This window comes from Nothoprocta perdicaria, unplaced genomic scaffold (genome assembly GCF_003342845.1).
Source record: "Nothoprocta perdicaria isolate Ctin4 unplaced genomic scaffold, notPer1 scaffold_66, whole genome shotgun sequence".
Classification (NCBI taxonomy): Eukaryota; Metazoa; Chordata; class Aves; order Tinamiformes; family Tinamidae; genus Nothoprocta; species Nothoprocta perdicaria.
This window is the reverse complement of record NW_020455932.1, coordinates 3086832-3105743: the sequence shown is the minus strand read 5'-3', so window position 1 is coordinate 3105743 and position 18912 is coordinate 3086832. Positions and strand designations below refer to the sequence as shown.

The 18912-nt window shown below is 69.6% G+C and overlaps 3 protein-coding genes across 3 annotated transcripts; 2 read left to right on the top strand and 1 right to left on the bottom strand.

Moving 5' to 3' along the window:
- Window positions 1–2336: 2336 nt before the first annotated feature.
- Window positions 2337–3387, bottom strand: LOC112956726 (claudin-3-like). Its single transcript, XM_026050208.1, has one exon. The coding sequence runs from the start codon at window positions 3315–3317 to the stop codon at window positions 2673–2675; it is 645 nt and encodes a 214-aa protein (XP_025905993.1). The 5' UTR covers window positions 3318–3387; the 3' UTR covers window positions 2337–2672.
- Window positions 3388–7398: 4011 nt separating this feature from the next.
- Window positions 7399–16198, top strand: LOC112956702 (claudin-4-like). Its single transcript, XM_026050181.1, has 2 exons — window positions 7399–7495; window positions 15545–16198. Exon 2 carries the CDS (start codon window positions 15554–15556, stop codon window positions 16196–16198), a length of 645 nt encoding a protein of 214 aa, XP_025905966.1. The 5' UTR covers window positions 7399–7495; window positions 15545–15553.
- Window positions 8713–12296, top strand: LOC112956672 (claudin-4-like). Its single transcript, XM_026050156.1, is given in 3 exon segments — window positions 8713–8857; window positions 11456–11550; window positions 11553–12296. Coding segments are annotated over 3 exon segments (984 nt in total).
- Window positions 16199–18912: the final 2714 nt, after the last annotated feature.

Here is an 18912-nt window from a genome sequence, read left to right as displayed (position 1 = left end):
AACGGCGCCGGGTCAAGGCCCGGCCGCGATAAGGCCGCGGCGGCGGAACAGGGTGGGCCGCCCCGCCCGGCCCGGCCCGGCCGCCGTGTGTGCTGCCCGGCTGCGGGCGCGCACGGGGTTTGCGGGCCGGGGGCTCCTGGGCCGGGGGCTCCTGGGCCGGGGGCTCCTGGCGCAGCCCCGTGCTGCGCGTGCGCCGCGGGAGCGGGAGTGGAGCACCCGGGGCGGCCCCGGTGGCACCGGCACCGCGGGCTCCGGCTGGGAGCGGCCCTGCCCTGGAGCTGCCTCCGGCGAGGGTCGGACCCGGCGGGGGGCACCGGGCTGGTGGCCTCGGTACCGCTGGGCTCCCCCCGAGCCACTGCGGCCTGCAGAGCCCTGCCGGGGTCTGCCCCGCGCCCCCCGAGCTCCCCCGGGGGCTCCGAGCTGCCCCTGCGCCACGCGGGACCCCGGCGGCTGCGGCGGGGCTGGCGCCGGCTCTGAGGCAGCTCCCGTGACGGCTGCTCCAGGAAGAGCCGCGGCTTGACATCCTTGTGTATGCGGAAGGGCCCAGGAAATTCCGCGGGGCTCGGGGAGCCCCTCGGGGAGGTGCTGGGCGCCTCCCCAGCGAGTTCCCGCTGTTGGTTCCGCGGCGGTGCCGGGCCGAGGGCCGCACCTGCTGGTGGGGGTGCCAGGAGCCAAGGGCGAGAGCGGCAGAGCCGCCGGCAGCCCTGCGTGCGGCCCCTAATTTCCATGCAGATTCTCAGGACCCAGTTACAACAGAACAAGTATCTTGGGGCGGGAAGGTCTGGAAGGCGGCTGGGGGCAGTTGAGCATTCGGGCCCTGTGAGCCTGCCTTTGTTGGAGAGCCGGAAAGGAGGGAGCCGCGGGGCCGCCGCGTCCCTGGGGCCGCTCGGTGTCGGGTTCGGCCCGCGGCGCTCGCCAGGCCCTGGGCAGCGGGTGCCCTCCCGCCCGCGCGGCCCGCGGCACCCCGAGGCTCCCGCTGCCCCGACGGGCCGGCCTGCCCGGCCCGCAGCCACGCGATCCTTATCGGCGCAGCGGGGCGTGCAGCGAGCGCGGGGCGAGGCGGGGCCCCGGCAATCCGAGCCGGGCGGATCGGCTGCCTGCCCGCGCGGGGACAAAGCGCGGAGCGCGGCCCCCCTGTGGTGCCTGTGCCTCCCCGGGGCCCGCCGGCCCGCGCCCGCAGCGATGCCCCCACACGTGCTGCTGTGTCCCGGCGACGGGGGCTCCTGTAGCGGTGGCCGCGCTCTCCCCGCTCACCGCAGCGCGGCGGGGCCGGCGGCAGCGTCCCGCGCGGCCGGGCCAGGCCGGGCGGTTGTGCAACGCGGGCGCGCCCGGCAGTGCGGTGGCAGACGAGCCGCTGTCCCCTGCAGAGCCAGACTTTGCCCCCGCGCAGGGAGTGTCCGCGGGAGCTCCCCGCGGCGCCTCTGCTGCCCGCCGGCCGCTCGCAGGCAGCACCATGGCRGAAAGGAGGCCGGGAGGAGGCTGCTGGGGAAGGGCGAGCGCGAGGAGGGGCTGGGGCTGCAGCCAGAAGGGCTGAGACCCCCGCGCTCGCACCTGGTGCCAGGGGCGCTGCCAACCCCCAGTGAGCGGTCACTGGCATCAGCGGCAGCGAGGGGAGCGTGTCCTGCGCGGCGCTGGGCAGTGCGGGCGGCTCCCGTGCCTCCTGTGGCTCGCGGTGGCCCTGAGCTCCTGCCCCTGCTCCGCGGCACCCAGGGGCTATCCCAGCGGGCGCGTTGCCTTTGAGGCTCCACTATGGGTCGGYTGGCATTTCCATTGCCCCGCTGGGTGCTCGTTGTGGGGCTGCGGCCCCGTTGCTGCCGTCCCCTTTCGTCCTTCCCCTCGGGTGTCCCCGTGGGTGCCCCCACCCGGTCTGGGTGAGCAGAGTAGGGCGCCAAGGATCCACCACAGCGCTGGCTATGAAAACAGGACACTTTTATTGACAAATGTAACTCGTACAGACCACGCGTAACAGGAGGAGAAGAGGCCCCTGCCCGGCGGCGGAGGCGGGCGGGAGGGCCGGGGGCCGCGGGCCGAGGGGGGGCTGCGGGGGCAGCTTCCTGCGCGTGTCACTCATGCGAAGAGCTCTCCTGGCAACCCGAAACTGGCGCTGTTTACCCGAAACCGTCTGTGTTTGCACAGGCGCGCGCAGGGCTCCCGCTCGCGCGGCCCGGCCCTGACCCCGCGGACCCTTCCTCGCGCGGGCCGGCCCGAGCCCCCCCTTAGCCCCCTGCCCGGGGCTCTGCCGCTGCTCCTGCCGTGCCCAAACCCAGCGGCTGCGAGCGGCCCTGCGAGCGCCGCAGAGCCCCCGGCCGCCCTGTCCCCAGTCCTGCTGGAGCTCGGGCCACCCTGCGCATGGGGCAGGGGAGCCGCGGGACCCTCCTTGTTCGAGTAACCCCCCCGTGGCGCTCGGCCCCCGTGCCCTTTGCCCAGGCGAGGCCCCCGCCGCAGCGCAGGAYGACGCCGAGGGGATGGCCGCGTCCGGCTCAGAGGAACGAGTCCTCCCGGGCCTCGGCAGAGGGGTCCCCGCGGGCCGGGCAAGGGGTCTGGTCGGACAGGGGGTTCCTCGGAGCCAGGGAGCCATAGGTCAGAGAGAAAACCCTCCCCGGGGTGGAGATGAAAGTCCGCCCGGAGGCGGCCGCTGCCCTTGCCGGGTGCGCGGCGGGCGGCCCCGCTCCTCACACATAGTTCCTCTTGTCGTAGCTGGTGACGGCGGAGCGCGGCGCCGAGTAGGCCACCTTGCTGGGCGCGTACCTCTCGTCTTTGGGCGGGCAGGAGCAGCAGAGCAGGGAGCCCCCGAAGAGCARCAGCGCCGAGGCCGCCCAGCCCACGTAGAGGGACGTGCCCAGCTCCCGCTTTTGCGGGTCAAGCACCAGCGGGTTGTAGAAATCCCGGATGATGGTGTTGGCCGACCAGGAGACGGGAATGAGGGTCATGATGCCGGAGAGCAGGAAGATGACGCCAGAGACGATGGTGATCTTGGCCTTGGTGGTCTCATCCTCGACGCAGCGGGTGCACTGCGCCCCCACGATGGCCACCAGCAGACCCAGCACGGCCAACACGATGGCCACGACGAGGAGGGCGCGGGCGGCCTGCAGGTCCTGCGGCAGCGCCAGCATGGAGTCGTACACCTTGCACTGCATCTGCCCYGTGCTCTGCACCACGCAGTTCATCCAGAGCCCTTCCCAGATGATCTGCGCCGTCACGATGTTGTTGCCGATGAAGGCCGTGACGCGCCACATGGGCAGCGCGCAGCAGATGATGCTGCAGAGCCAGCCCAGCACRGACAGGGTCACCCCTCCGATCTCCAGGCCCATAGACATGGTGGGCGGCTCCGCGGGCGCTCCGAGGCGGCGGCAGGGAGGAATGCGCTGGCCGGACGCCCTGGCCCGGGGCTGCTGCTCCTCGGCGATGGCTCGCACCTGCGCGCACCTGCGCTTATAAGCAGCGGCGGCGCCGGGGCCGGGCTGCATTACCTCAGCGCGCGGCGGGTGGGGTTTCGCCGCCGGACTCTCCTTTTCACTGGCTCTTTCGCCAGCATCCCACACCCTCCCCTTTGTTTGCAGAGATGGCGCTGGTGCCGGGGAGGGGAGGGAAGGGAGGAGGGCACCTGTGATGGCCACCGGCGGGGGGGACGCGGCGGGGACGCCCGCGACGCCGCAGGCTCTGCCGCCTGCAAGCCAGGCTGGGGCTCCGGGGCGGGAGGACCCCAAGCTGCAGTCCGGTGCCCTGTATGTGCCCAGGAGGGAGCAGGAAACCCGAGCCTGTTGGCTGYGGTTCCAGAGGAAAACACGAAGCAGGAAGCGCCCGTTGCGCTCGCAGGCACTGTCCCCATGTCACCCGGTGCCYGCTCGGCCCCGCGACCCCTGTCCTGCTGAAGCCTGTGGCCATCGCTGCGGTGCCCAAGGGCTCTGCGAGGCGCTGGGAAGCGGCGGCAGGGGCGGCTCTGGGTGCCGGGGCCGCGGGGCCTGCCCGTTCCCGGGCCTTGTGTGGCCCGTGGAGCTGCCCGCGCCGCCTCGCTCGCCGCGGGGCCCTCTGCGCCCACCCCGGCTCTCCAAGTGGGGCAGTGGAGCAGCGGCGCGGGCGGTGCAGGCGGCGCAGGCGGCGCGGGTGGCGTGGCGCGGGGGGAAACCCTCCTTATCGCTGCGGGCCCGGCCTCTGCGGCCGCCATGCTGAAGGTCACAGCTTGTTTTATTATCTGTACCTCTTCATCAGATCTCACGTTTAACATAGTGTCCAAAAGGAGGGCAGTTTATTTAAGATTAGAGCCTTGTCGGCTTTTTTATCCACTCCRAGATTGCTCCTTATCGGCCCGTGGCCCGGCAAGCGCCGGGAACACTGGGGCACCTTTGCATTATGTGCAAAGTGCAGCAGGAGCTCAGCCGGCGGCGCAATGCGGGTCCGCGCGTGGAGGGCGATGCACCCGTGGGCTCCGTGGCGGCTCCTCGCGCAGCCCCTGAGCCCCTGTGCCGCCCCTGCGGGCCTTGGTGCCGCTGCCAGGGGAGCCAGGGGCCCGCGGAGCCTCCTCGGGGCTGCGTCCCCACGATCCCCGGCCTGGCAGCAAATGGCTTTGCTCATCCTGCCTGAATGTCTTGTCCTTGAGTTTATAGGGAGCAGKGCAGGGAATTGCTCCGTGGCTGTCACTGCCCTGATCTCGCCAGCCTGGACGGTGGGACAGGCCGCGGAGGACGCAGCGCGCGGGGGAGGCTGCCCGGGCCCCGCGAGGCGGCCGCGGCGCCAGCTCGTGCAGCAGCGTGGCCATGGCGGGACCGCGTGGTGCCCGCGGTGCCCAGGGGCAGCCAGAGCCCCAGGTRGGGCCTTGTGGGCACCCACGTCCCCGGGGCCCCGGGAAGACGGCGTGTCCGCGCCCCGCTCGGCTGCGGCCGTGCCCTGCAGGTGCGCGCTCCCTGCCGCCCTCCCGACACGCACGGCTGCATCTCGGGCCAGGTATTTGCAGCTCCCCCCTCCCCAGGAATGTGCTCGTGTCTCCATCGCCCTGCGCAGCGGCAGGACACGCGGCGCTGCTGCCCGCGGGCTSGCTGCCGCCCGGCCCCTCGCTCCGCCACGGCCTCCCCACCACTTATTAACTCCTGCAGTGTGCGGTGCTGGGGGGCTCCRGGCAGCCGCTCTCCCGGCCCGAGCGCTCCCCTGTGTGCGGCACGAGGCTCCTCACTGGGCAGAGCGGGGCAGGTCTCGGTKCGCCCCATGGGTTGGTCTCTGCCACCCTGCAGCACCTTGACACCCCGCAGCCACCCACGTCGGCCCGCGCCACTCCGGGCACCCTGCTGCGCACTGCATCGCTCTCTGCCACCCTGCCGCGCTCTCAGTGGGTCTCTCGCACCCCACAGCACCCACCTCGTGCACGCACACAGGTGCAGGTGCACTCAGGTGCATGTGCACGTGCTCACAAATGCACGTACAATGCCCCCCCCGGCAGCCCCTGCTCCGGGCAGCATGCGTGTATGCGCAGGGGTGATGACAGGCTCATGGGTGCACACGCACTCTGCACCTAGGGCCGGGCGGTGCTTGTCCCGCAGGCAGGACACGCGTGCAGGGACACGCGGAGCGGCGCTGCCGCTGTGCGCTCGAGGACGCCGCCCGCAGCGGCCTGCAGAGCAGCCCCGCGCAGGCGCGCGCGGCGCCCCGGCCTTGGGGAGACGCGCGGGCGGGTGCCCAAGACGCAGGTGCGAGCAGGCGCAGGCGTGCGCGGCGCAGGGGCACGCGCCAGAGCGGGCGCCGCACTGTGGGGCACGGGCAGCAGCCAGACCGGGCCCTCGCGCAGGGTGACGTGCTGAGGCAGCAGGGATGGTCTGGGACCGTGTGGGGCAGGAGGATGGCGATAACCCCAGGGGGATTCGGGCTGGGGTGAACAGGATAACCCTGGTGGGATGTGGTGCACGGAGAGGAGGATAAATTCTGGGATAGGGGTGTGGGTTGTGGGGCAGGAGTGCAGTCCGGGGCTGGGAAGCAGCGCCCCGGCAGGGACGTGACCTGTGCCTGCAGCCCAGCAGCGGAGGGGCGAGTTGGTGCCGAAATGACAGACAGTTTTCATGTATTTGCCCAGCAGTCGGAGCAATGGGGCTGCAGGAGCCCAGGGGTGACACGTGGGAGCTGGGGTGCTCAAGGCGCTGCCACCCCCTGCCACAACCTCCTCCGGATGGCGCCGTGTCCCAGCCCTGCCTCCTGTCGGAAAAAGCCCCCGGGCAGCAGCCCCGTGGGCCCCGCGCCCGTCATCCCCAATTGCTCAAAGTACAGGTTGTGCAAAGCGGCGCGCGGCGAGCGCTCCCGCTGCCGGCGGCTGCTCCGCGCGGCTCCCYGGCTGACTCAGGTGAGAGGCAGGCTGGAATGCTCGGAGCGGGGCCGGCGCTGGAGCCGCGGCTGCCCCGCGTGTCCCCGTGCRGACAACAGCCCCACGGTGCTGGCAGAGCAGGGTTGGCGTCCGCACCACGGGCAGGAGGATCCGCGGCCTGCAGCTCGTCCTGGGGCCGGGCAGACGCAGGGGCTTCGCGAGGCACAAAGGGGACACGGCAGCGCTGCCGCAGGGCTGTGCCGGCCCCACAGCCACTCCTGCGCGGCCGCCACGCGGCAGGAAGGGCGTCGCGGCCCTGCTGTGGGCCGCGTCGCCCTCGCCCCGAGGCGGCCGCTCCGCCCGGCTGAGAGGCCAGCGTAGAAACCCCCGCGGGCGGCACGGCCGCGCGTCCCGCGCACGTGCGCGGTGGGGCCGGCAGCAGGCCCGGGGTGTTCCCCCGCTTTGTGGTCTGGGCAATGACGGTGCGTTTCATCCCCCGGGGAGCTGGGCCGGGACGGTAAATGCCGCCGTGTGTGCTTATATTGCAGGAGCCGGGCGGCCGGATCTGCCCCGGCCAGGGCACACAGCTCCATTGTCGCAGCCCCTCCCGTGACGGCGTGGCAGGTAAGTTGGCGCGCGGCATCAATGGCAGCTTTGTCCGGCCCGCCGAGCGGCCGCGGGGACGGGGGCACCGGCCCCCACCCCATCGAGGGCCACCCGTGACGCCAGTGCCCCAGCCGGGACGGGCCTGGGGGTGCCGCCAGGGCCGGTGCCCGGCACCGCCGCCCCTGCTGTCCCCKCCGGCCGCGCTCTCGGAGCCCCTGATGGAGCCGTGCCGGACGGAGCTGCCCTCCTTCCGAGGACGGGGCTGCCGCCTCGCACGTCCCCTTGGCTAAGGGCTCAGTAGCACTTGAATGTGTCTTGCCAATTCTGAGCCTCTYTGAGCTCAGTAAGTTGATAATCTTTTACCTCCCCCCGCCTCCCGCCGTGCGTTTAGCCGGGCGCTCCGGGTCTCCAAGTAACCCCTGCTGCRTGCACAAACACCACTGACTGCAGGAAAGGCTTCCTGAGCACCCGCGCTCGCCGCTGAGCTCATAAAACCATTTTGGCTTCAGACTGCTGGAAATAACCTTACCGTGCACATTTGAGCCGGTCAGAGAGTTTTATGTCGGGAAAAGGACTTTTTGGGAACATTCAGTTTCTCACAAGCGTGTGAGTATGTGGGTAAATAATCCGCTGGTTGAGCTGTTTGGCGGTTGGTGTCCGCCGGGAGGGAGCGGCCGCGTCAGAACAGTCACGGCGGCTCGAAACGGAGAGYGGGAGAGTTCGTGACCGTGACTCATCCCGTCGGGGTGAACCCGGGACCGCGGCGGCTCTCCGGTTTCTCCGACGGCTCCGCCGTGAGTTTGGGATGTCATCCATGACATCATGAAATCGGGAGCTGTGAGTCTGTGACTCAGCCTCTGCATGTGCCCRGGAATGGGCGCTTGGCCCAAGGCTGAGCGCCCTTGCCTGGGCTAGCAGGAAGTACTGCAGGGAAAGGGAACGGTCCGTATCCTGGGAAGGCCCTTGCTGTAAGCAGCAGGATCCCTGCGCAGAGCCCTCTCCCTGCAGTTGCCCTTCTCCCCTGCACAAGGGCGATGTTGGTACCTGACCCCGGGCTCATCTAACGCCGCCCGGGCTTTGCTGCCTCCTCCTCACAGCTCTCGCGCCGAGGGTCTCCCTGCTCGGCCGTGGGGCTGTGTGGGGCATTTCCCCTCTCCCGGTGAGATGGTTCTCACCTGTGGAGAGCAGCTCTGCAGCCTGTGGCCAGAGATTTGGTGCCGGTGGCCGCTGTGCTGAGACCGGAGCCCTTCCCGCTCCAGTCGATGCTTTTCATCAACATGTGGTGCGTTGGGGCTGGAGCTCTGTTCCCCCCACTCCTACAAACAAACTCCTTGTTTGCAGAGTGGGGCACCCACAGCTCAGGTGGGTGCTGGAGCAGGCGCAGGAGGTGGGGTGGGCATCCCATTTAGGTGGAGAGGAGATCCCTGCTGCACRGACAGGCTAGCTGCTGGGACAGGTTGGAAAGGGTTCGTCAGGGCAAGTTGTGCCCGTGCTCCACGTGTGGTGAGAGGTGGGCATCTCCTCTGCTGCGCTTTGCAGCTCAGGGCCTGGAAAACACCACTTGCTTTGCACGGTGCGTCTATCTGCAGGGGCTGGGCAGGGCCCATGGGTGCCCCTGAGGGGCTGCCCCTGCTGGGTCGGGCAGGCCGGTGCTGTGAGAGGCCGTGGGGACGGGTGGTGTGGAGCAGGGGCTGCCCTGAGCCGGCTGCACCAGCGGAGACGGGGAGAGGAGAGGAGAGGAGAGGAGAGGAGAGGAGAGGAGAGGAGAGGAGAGGAGAACGCTCTGGGCGCTGTGCTCCCTGGGCAGCCTCCGCCCTGGTGAGATGCCCTGGCAGCCCTGTCGTGGGCAGCGGGGGCCGGGCCATGTTGCTGTGGGGCTGGTGTCTGGATCTCGCAGGGTCCACACCAAGATCTCCAAGGTGCCACCCGCCTTCGCCAACATCGGCYAGGGCTCCATGTGCATCAAGGGTGGGATGATGCTGCAAGAGGAGGTTGCTGCCCCTCTGTGCCCTGCCTGGCCACTCGGCTTGTGTCTGTACATCCAACTGGCCGCGATGGCTCCTCGCGGCACCTCGGCTCGGGTTCAGTGCCATGGACTGGCCCGTCACACCAGTGGACGATCCAGCCACAGGGAGACACGGCGTGGGCCCATTCCCCGGTACAGGTTTCGGGCTAACTGTGCGGCACTTGTTTGCGTGGTGAATGAGCTGCTGGGGAATGTGGGCAAGGGCAGCAGGGGAGTTTCTTGGTGGCAGAYACCAGTTTAAATACCTGTCACATTCTGGCCTTAATGACAGGACTCAGCCCTCAACGAGCCTTGCTGGTGCCTGCCTTGGCTCCATGGGTGCGCGTGCGTCGCCCTGCACCTGCCCCGGTGATTGAAGCTCTGCACGTGGAGAAGTCGCTCTGTCCCCCGGCCGTCTATCCCTGGCCTGGGGGCTTGTCACTGTGTACCCAGGGACACGCAGCCCATGGGACGAGCCGGTGTTTGCCTGTGCAGAGACRCGCACCGCGCTTGTCTCCGGCCCAAATAGCACTGTGGTTAGGGCAGCAGCCTGGGAGGTGACAACGACATTCAGCCTTGGGCAGGGTCAAATGCCGCGTCCCAGCCGGAGGATGCTCCGAGCGGGGCGGATCAGGCCCTGCTGTTCCCTCGCAGATTAAAGGGGACCTGACTACAAGGCTCCTCTCTTTGGCTCGAGGGGCGAGTTTGGTATTCAAACAATGTGGGTGATCCAGCAGTGGAGACAGACTGAGGAGCCTCTCAGGGTAAACAGACCTGGGTGGAGACCCGGCCCGTCGTGCACGCGGGCGGGCGGCGCAGGGAGCCCCGCTGCTCCCCGCRTCCTTCCCGGCTCCGCGGCCGCTGCTCAGGGCTGTGTGGGCGCATGGCCAGTGCTGCCAGGACACTGACCTGCTCCGCGAGGGCTCCTGGGCCCTGGTCCCCATCCCCGAGAGCCCGCCCRCACCCCCAGCCCCGGCGCTGGCCGCGGTCCCTGCAGCCTGTGCTGGGGCTGCAGCAGTGGCACCGCCATCCTCGCCGAGTGCAGCTGCCGGGGCCACCAGCCTCGTGGCCATGGCTCGTCCTGCCGGGCTGCGCTCCCCAGCCTCGGTTCCCAACCCCGGCCTGGCCACAGCGCCCGCCTGCAACCCACAGCTCTGCCYGGCGCCACAGCACTAATAGCTAATAACCCTAATAACTTATCCACCCAGCGCCTGAGCGCTCCAARACACCCAACGCTCTCAGGTTATCTTTGCCCTAGTGAAAGCCACAGTGAAGCTCGAAGGGCAGCTGTGCCTGCCCGTCCCCGTGCTCCGGCCCTCACCCTGTGCGCGTGGCAGGGAGGCGGCGAGAGGGAGCGGGGGGCCGTGTGGGCTCACGGGGTAAAGCAGGAGGGGTCTGGCCGAGCCGCGGGGCTGCCACGTGGAGCCGCAGGGCTGAACTGCACAGTGGGCACGGCGTGGCATCGGGGTCCCGCTGCCCCGGGCTGCGAGCGCCCCGCGCCACTCGGCTGCTTTGTGGCATTGCGGTGCCCGATGCCCTCTGGGCAGCCCCTGCGCCGCCGGCGCTGTCACCTGCRCCTCTCTTCTCCTGTGGGTGCTGGGTGCGCTGCGTCCTTGCCCTGCCTGGTGAGCCGCATCTCCCTGGTCAGCACTGGGAGATAAGGGCAAACCTCAGTGGTTGCCTCATTTTGGACCCGTTACCCGTCGGGAAGCAGAAACCCTGGTGCAGGCACGCGGTTCACCCGGGAACACACGCGTGTTGCCCGGGGAGTCGGCACGTCCCGAGCGGCAGCCAGAAAGCAGGAAGCACGAAGCTGAGCGGCGCGGGTGGGCTGGGAGGCGGCTGCTTTCCCTATGCATGATCCTGACGTTTCCCAGGCCTGAGCCGCCCGCAGCGAGACGCGCGGCCCCGCTCTGCTGCCGCCTGGGGCTCCCCACGGGCCGCCCTGCACGTCTCGCCCGCTCCGCACGCTCCTGCCCGGCGAGGCCGGGCCGTGTGTGCAACTCGCGCTGCCATCAGACTTTCCCGGCAGCTCTTTCCGCCCTCTAGCCACGAGCGAGGTGGACGGGGCTGTTTGGGGGCCCTTTGCAGCCCCCGTGTCCCTGTGCGGCCTCCGCCCCTCGGCCCGCCCGGGCCCTGTTGGGCAAGAGGGGCTGTCGTGTGAACCTGGCCGGGGCAGGGTGGGCTGGAGCGCGGGGTCGGCCCCAGCCCSGGGCGGCCCGCGGCAGCTCCGACCGGTTTGTGGGTCTCGGTGGCGGCGGCGACACCTCCCGCCTGGGGCCTAATTGTGGGATRGGAAGTGATGGGCAGATGCCAAGGAACAAAGAGGAGCCGCTCGCGGCCCGCGGCCGGCGGGGAAGGGCGCTGAGCGGGCCGAGCCGCGGCGCCCCCGAGGAGGCGCGATGCTCCCGGGCGCTCAGCTGGCACCCCACGAGCTGGCGCAGACCGAGGCGCGAGGCGGCCGGTGCCTCCGTGCAGGGCTCGGATCTGGCATCGCTGCCAGGCTCTCCCTGCATCAGGGTGGCCTCATCCCGGTCCCCATCATCTCTTTCTGGGAGCAGCAGGAATATTAAGTGTCATTGCTGTGGGGAGAAATGCGAGTGGAGGAATCCCGGGGAACTGGTTTTACCCCTTCGTACTGTGCGGACCGGCTGGAGCGAGGGGGCTGGAGCTCCTCCCTTGGCGAAGGCATATAACGCCTCCAATGGTCCCGGGAGCCGGCACTGCGGCGCTGCCGGAGCCGGGCACGCGTGTCGGCACGGGCRGCGAGCGATGGCTTCCATGGGGATGCAGGTGCTGGGCATCGCCCTCTCTGTCATCGGCTGGCTGGGCACCATCCTGTGCTGCGCGCTGCCYATGTGGCGYGTGACGGCCTTCGTCGGCAACAACATCGTGGTGGCGCAGATCATCTGGGAAGGGCTGTGGATGAACTGTGTGGTGCAGAGCACGGGGCAGATGCAGTGCCGCGTGTACGACTCCATGCTGGCGCTGCCGCAGGACCTGCAGGCCGCCCGCGCCCTCGTGGTCATCGCCATCGTGCTGGCCGTGCTGGGCACCCTGCTCGCCGTCACCGGCGGGAAGTGCACCAACTGCGTGGAGGACGACAGCGCCAAGGCCAGGGTCATGATTGGCTCTGGGATCATCTTCGTCATCGCCGGCATCATGATCCTCATCCCCATCTCCTGGTCGGCCAACAGCATCATCCGGGACTTCTATGACCCGCTGGTCTCGGAGTCCCAGAAGCGGGAGCTGGGCTCCTCGCTGTACGTGGGCTGGGCGGCCTCGGCGCTGCTGCTCCTTGGCGGCCTCATCCTGTGCTGCAGCTGCCCGCGGCGCGGCGAGAAGCCCTATGCTGCCAAGTACACGGCGTCGCGCTCCGTGCCAGCCAGCAACTACGTGTAGGAAGTGCCCGGCGCACTGCGGGGCGCCTCGCCCGGCGCGTGGCTCGGCGCCTCTCCCCCGTGCAGACCCCTGGGCACGGGGCCGCCCCGCGCCGGCCGGGTGCTCCYGACAGCGGCAGCGCTGCGGGGCAGCCCGGGGAGCAGCGCTCCCCTTGGCTGGGCCATGCAGGCTGCCCACCCGCCCCGCGGAGGCAGCACCTGCGGGCGCTGCGGGGCCCTGTGCTCCCGGCGTGAAGCATCGGCGCTGCTGCCCGCTGTGCAGGAGCGGAGGGAGGCGCTCGAGGGGCCGCAGCGAGCGCGGGCAGCCCCGCTGCCCCCCTGCGCCGGGCCGGCGCGCAAAGGGTGCGGGCGGCGCGGAGGGGCAGAGCGCACAGAGCTGCCTTTGTTCGCCTGCGGATTGAAGCTGGATCTTTAATCTCAGCCGAGACAGAGAACAGAGAGATCCCGTCCCGGTGCCCTCCCTCTGCGACCCGCCGGCCGAGCGGCCCTGGCAGCCGGCCCGGCCCTGCTGGGGGCACATGCCCTCCCGGGTGCTGCTGGTGCCTGCGCGAGGGGAAACGCGGCCGAGGGTCTGGGAAAGACTGGGGCTCTTGCCGGCCCTCGGCACCGTGGTGTGTGGGGCTGCGCCGCGGCTCCGAGTGCGCCCAGCTGCACCGCGGCTCCGAGTGCGCCCGGCTGCAGCCCTCGCGTCCGCACGGGCAGTACGGGCTCCCTCTTCAGCACGGGGACACCGCGATGGGGGACTGCCAACCCAGCCCGTGCAGCTCGGCTCCTTCTCGCTCCAGGGCACGTGGTGCCTTGGGTGAGCCCGGCACGGTGCAGAGAGTGGTCCAGGGGCTCTCGATCCCTCTACCCTCTGTTTTTACTTTGACCTACTTTTGGGGCTTGCATTTGCGTAGCTGGACCTATTTATTGCTCCTCTCGGCTCCTCGGGGCGGGGGTATCATTATCCTGGGAGTGGGAAGACAGCAGCTGGGCTGGGAGAACCGGTTGGGGAGGGAGCAGCAGAGCTGGGCAGGGGCTGCGCCCGGGCGAAGGCTGGCAGCCCTGGCACCGGGGTGCCCATGCCCAGCACTGCCCCTGCTCGCGGGGCACAGAGCCCCGATGGGCTCCCTGCATGCAACGCTGCTCCCGAGCAGCCAGCAGCTGCGCGGGGTGCCCCGGGCAGGACAGGGTGACTCGCGCTGACCCYGCCGTGGTGACATCCGCACAGACATCCCACATTAAACGGTAGCTGCTCAGCCCCCGCTGTGCTTCGTTTTCTTTACCCTCCCCAGGTTTGGCCTTGGTCCTGGGACAGCCAGGGCCTGGTGGCTCCTGTGCCACAGGAACAACGGCTTGAAGCGCCTCCAGACCTGCCTGCCGGGCCTCGCACTGCCCAGCCCCTGCCCCGGCCTCCAGCCCCAGCGCCGCCGCTCCGCGCCAGGCGGACGCAGCAGGCCGGGCGCCGGGCTTGGGCGATGCCGCGGAGGAGCTGCCTGCTCGCGGGGCTGGCAGCAACCGGGGGCTCAGCGCTGCCCGCCCTGGGTAAAGCTGGGCAATTTGCTTATTTTGCTTCCAGCGGTGTGAATTGAGGCCATGCCCAGCCCGGCGCCGGGTCCAGCCCCAGGGACTTCCTTGCCTCGAGGCGCAGGAGCGCTGACACCTGCCCCGCGCCCGCCTCCCACGCTGCACGCACGAGGCTCGCGCTGCCGCCGCCGGTTACCAGCGCCAGGGCTCACAGCTTCCCTCCTTCTCCGTGTTGGGAGTGGGAATGCGGGAAATAGTGACCCCTCTCCTCCCCACAAACGCTCCCTCAGTCCTGTGGTGCCGGGAATGGTGGCAAACGGACAGAAACGGGAGTGTGAGGAATTTGCTGGCTCACTCCTTGCCCCCTACCATGTCCCGTGCTGCTGTGTGCTGATGCGATGGGCACGGTCGTGGCCTGTGGTTTGGTTGTCCCTGGGCACGGAGCAGCTCGGGGCTGGCTGGGAAGCGCGCCCGGGTTAGCGCTGCTGTGAGCCCCTGGCCTGGCGCTGCTGCCGCCCAGGCTGCTGCTCCCCGCGGCCCTGCCGGCCCCGGCGCTCTGCACCCGCCCCGGGCTCAGGGCTCGGTTTCTCCCTGCGGATGCTGATACTCGCGAGCTGCCCACGAAGAACAGAGGAGGCAGTGAGGAAGGAGAGGTCACAGAAACCGAAACTGGGCACGGGGAACGGAGGCGAAACCTCCACAGTTGCCGCAGGGTGTGTCGGACACGTACCCTGGCACTGCCGAGGGCTCCATAAAACCCTGTTGTGTCGGCAGGAGCGCCGTGCGGCCGCTCGCGCCGCTCGGCAGCGCCCGGCAGCCCCTGCTCGGTGCCCTCAGCCTCGCCAGCGCCAGGGCCTGACAGGGCTGCACGCGGAGCCGGGCGCCCCACGGCACGGCGCTGAGCAGCGAGCGGGGCCCGGCCCTGGGCACGGCCCTGCCGCGGCCCCCGGCGCCTCCGCGGGGATGAGCAGCGTCCCTCTGCTCCCACCCCACGATGGCTCCCCGTGCCGCGCCTGGCGGGAAAGAAGAGCCGGTATCGCTGAAAGTGCTGAGCACTGGAAGTCAGTATCAGGGAAGGTGTGAGCTCTGACCTGCTCCCAGCGCCCCGCAGAGGCAGCCGCGGGTCCAAAGGGCAGGGCAGCGGGCAAGGGCAAAGCTAAACCTCCCCTTGAGCTGAGCACAACGGGTGTCGTTGCGAGGGCAGGGGGCTGCCGCATGGCGTGGTGCYCGGCCCAGGTGCCCCCTGCACATGCTCCCCTATGGACAAGCAACTGGCTGGGGAGGTTGGGCTGAAYCCCTGTGATGGACCAGGACACACGGTGCACCTTCTGGATTGGCCACCATGACCACACTGAGCCATACAGAGGAGCAGGACGTGGGTTGGTTGCGGGGCACTGGGCCGCGGGGCAACACAAGCCCCTTGCCCACATTACACAGCCCCACGTGCCCAAATCCCTCCCCTCCCATTCCCATGGTGGGCACGGGGCAGGTCTCCAGAGCCGCCCCGCCAGGCTCAGGCACCGGGGGCTGCACCAGGTGAGCAGGTCTCGTCCCCCCCGGCTCAGCCCCTGGGGAGCCGGGTGCTCCGCGCTGCCCGCGTGGCCCCGCGCAGCCCTGCTCCCGCGTGGCCCCGTGCGGCCGCTCCCGCGCACACGGCAGCATGGGGCTGCGAGCATGAAGCAGCACCCCGCGCGCCCAGCGCCGCGGGCCCGGTGTGACCGCTCTGCCCTCTCCTAGCAGGTCCTGCTCATGGAGATGATGACGATGCAGCTGGGTGGCCAGGTGCTGGCCACGCTGGGCTGGCTGGGCACCATCCTCACGTGCGCGCTGCCCATGTGGAAGGTGACAGCCTTCATCGGCTCCAACATCGTGGTGGCGCAGGTCTTCTGGGAAGGGCTCTGGATGAACTGCGTGTACGAGAGCACGGGGCAGATGCAGTGCAAGGCGTACGACTCCCTGCTGGACCTCACCTCCGACCTGCAGGCAGCCCGTGCCCTCGTCATCACCTCCATCATCGTGGGCTTCTGCGCCTTCCTCACCTCCATCGCGGGTGCTGACTGCACGCGCTACGTGGAGGACAAGGAGGCCAAGACGAGGGTCTCCGCTGTGGCAGGCGCCATCTTCATCATGGCCGGCATCGCGCTGCTCATCCCCGTCTCCTGGTCCGCCAACACCATCGTCAGCAACTTCTACAACCCCATGGTGCCTGAGGCGCTCAAGAGAGAGCTGGGGGCTGCCCTGTACATTGGCTGGGCCTCCAGTGCCCTCCTGATCTTCGGCGGAGGCATCTTGTGCTGCTCTTGGCCCCCCGCCCAGCAGGATCCCTACCAGAAGAAGTACAGAGCAGTGAAGACCTGTGCYCCTATGAGCTACCCCATGAAGGACTACGTGTGAGAGTCCTTCGGGGGAGCCGCTGCTCCCAGTTCAGCTCTCCCGCTGGGCTGCAGGGCCCCAGAGTGCCCGGGAACCCTGCCAAGCCTGGCCATGGTGGTTCATCAGGCCCCTGCCCGCCCCAGAGCTCCCTTCTGCCTGCGTCCCACCACCGCCCTCCCGCCGTCCTACCCCAGCGCGCCCTCCGCCCCTGCTGCCACCCGGGCCCCTGCAAGGACAGGGGCTCCGCTCTGCCCACGCTGCCTGCACGGCCACCCCGAGGCAGGGCCGCGCGGGCAGGGGCTGCTCCCGCGCCCTCGGCTGCTGCTGCCTGCTCCCCCATCGCTTATAAACGTCCTGGTGCCACCAAGGCTGTCTGGGCTCATTTCAAACGGGTCGAGGGCGGTGGGGGGAGGTTCCTACCGCTTTTCCCAGCTCCAGCTCCTTTGCTGCTAACTTGGGGGGTGCTGTCCCCAGCACGGCAAGGGACACGCACCCACACACGTCCCCCTTGGCCTTGGGCTGGTGCCCGACAAGGAGCCACGAGCAGCCCGAGCGTTTGCCCCCTGCACGTGGCTCCCGCACGCTGATGGGGGCCTCCCGACGGCGTCTGCCACAGGGAAACCGAGGCAGGAAGGGGGCAGCGGGGCCAGGGTGCCGGCCCCCCGCAGCCCCCCGGGTACACCTCGGGGCACACAGCTCAGCCCGYAGCGCTCGGCCGCCCGCGCCCCGGCCCAGCCCGGCCCGGTGCCCCTGCCCGGCCAACGCTCCCTCGCGCGGGCTGCAGGGGCAGAGCGTTTATTTGAGACGCCGAGCGGCACGGGGACCACCACAGCCCCCCACTCCCTGCCTCGCTTGGTGCCCTGGGATGGTGCTTGGGGGATACAAGGAAAAACGAACCGAGGGAGAACACGAGGCAGCGTCTGCAGGGTGGYGAGAGCTGCCAGCGACCACCRCGGCGCATCCCCGCTGGTGGCAGGRCTGGTGGCACCACGAACCTCAGGCACGGGGCAGCAACCAGCGGGGCGGGAGATCCAGGCAACACGAGCAGAGAGCAACCACTGCAGAACACAGGGAAGGCTGAGGGCGCCTCTGATGGGGGTGCGAGCTGGGGACACACTGGGACACACTGGGGACACACGGTCCCAACGCGGGAGCAGCCCCAGGTGCCCTCGGGTGTTTCCAAGGTTGAGGGACAGCACTGCGGGCGCTCTGGGCTGGGCTCCCAGGAGATCCTGCTGGGACAGGGTAGAGGCAGAGCACAAACTGCTGGACACGACAGCACTGGAAGAAAGGGGGCAGCTCRGCCTGAAGCGCCGAGATGCAGCCACCACCGCAGCTGGGAAGGCGCTCACAAGAGCACGGAGATAACCAACTCTCCAGAGGAAGCGGGCAAGAAGTAACAGGCCTAAAAGACAGATAAACAAGAAATCCCAGCAGGAGATTTGAGTAAAAACCTTCCCAAGGAAGTGCTCAAAGAAGAGGGGGTGGGAGCACTGCCACAAGGGGCTTGGGGAACAGGCCAAACCTGCGAGGAGACGGGCACGGCCTGGCAGAGCCAGCTCTCGCGTAGGGAGCAGCCTCCAACCTCCCGAGGTCTCTTCCAGCCTCATTTCCATCCAGACCATTAACTGCCAAGCTGTAGGAAAATGAGAGCGTCGGCAGCTATTGGAGAGGTGGATGCGGCGCCTCAGGGGCTGCCGCCGGCCGGGCTAGAGCCGCTCCGAGCTCACACGCCGAGGCACGCTGCCCGCCAGGGCCATCCCTTCTGCGGCTGCTGCACTGGCTCGTGGTGGAGACGAAGGTCAAAGGAGGAGGAAGACTGCAGCATGTGTCAATGGGGATCCACCAGGAGTGGCACCTAGCTGAGAAAATGAGGAAGGATCCAGAGTTTGATCACAGCCATGTGGGAGGGTGGAGGAGGGAGGAGGAAATACAGACGTGGACAGCTCTATCCAGCCAGGTCTGTGAGATGTCACAGCAAGGATGGGAACCAAAKGGCTCGGGAAGGCACCTGAACATCAGACCTATGGCCTAGGAGACCCAGCAACACCTGGGGAGCCTCCCAGAGCTGGGGGGCAATGTCCCCAGGACTGTGACCCTGRCAGAGGAGCCAGTGAAGGGGAAGGGGGGAAGTTTGGGCAGTGAGCAGATCCTGGGGAGCAAAGAGGAAGCCTTTGAGGGCYGAGAGCTGGGCAGAGTTCAGAAGAGCTGCAAGGATGTGGCAAAGGAGGARGCCTTGTGCAGGACGGGGAAGGGGCCAGGCCTGGGGGCGCAGAGCTGGGGCAGGCGGTGCCCAGCGCAGGAGGCTGCTCCCCCAGCCCCGGCTCTGCGGGATCCCCGGGAACAGGGTGACCCCGCGCAGGGCTCTGCGCTGCGGGCGGGAARGCGAACGCCAAGGCGAGGCCTGGCAAGGGACAGGCGCTCCAGCGCCCTTCCCAGCTCCGTCCGAGCCCTTAACCCTCCTCCGGGGGCGGGACGGGCACCGATGAGCACCGGGCACCCCGGGGGTGCAGCCGGTGCCCCGGGGGCTCCCCAGCTCGGACACGGTCCTGTCCCCYGCTGCCCTCCTGCGCCAGGGCGCTCGGGCAGGCACCAGCAGCGCCTCCAGCTCGGCCCTGCCGCGCGCCCCGCACGGAGCTCCCGGTCCTCAGGCACAGGAACCCCGGCAAGCGGCAGCGGCGGGCGGGGAGCCCCGGTGCCGGCGGGCAGCGCCCCGCGGCCCGGCTCGCGGCGGC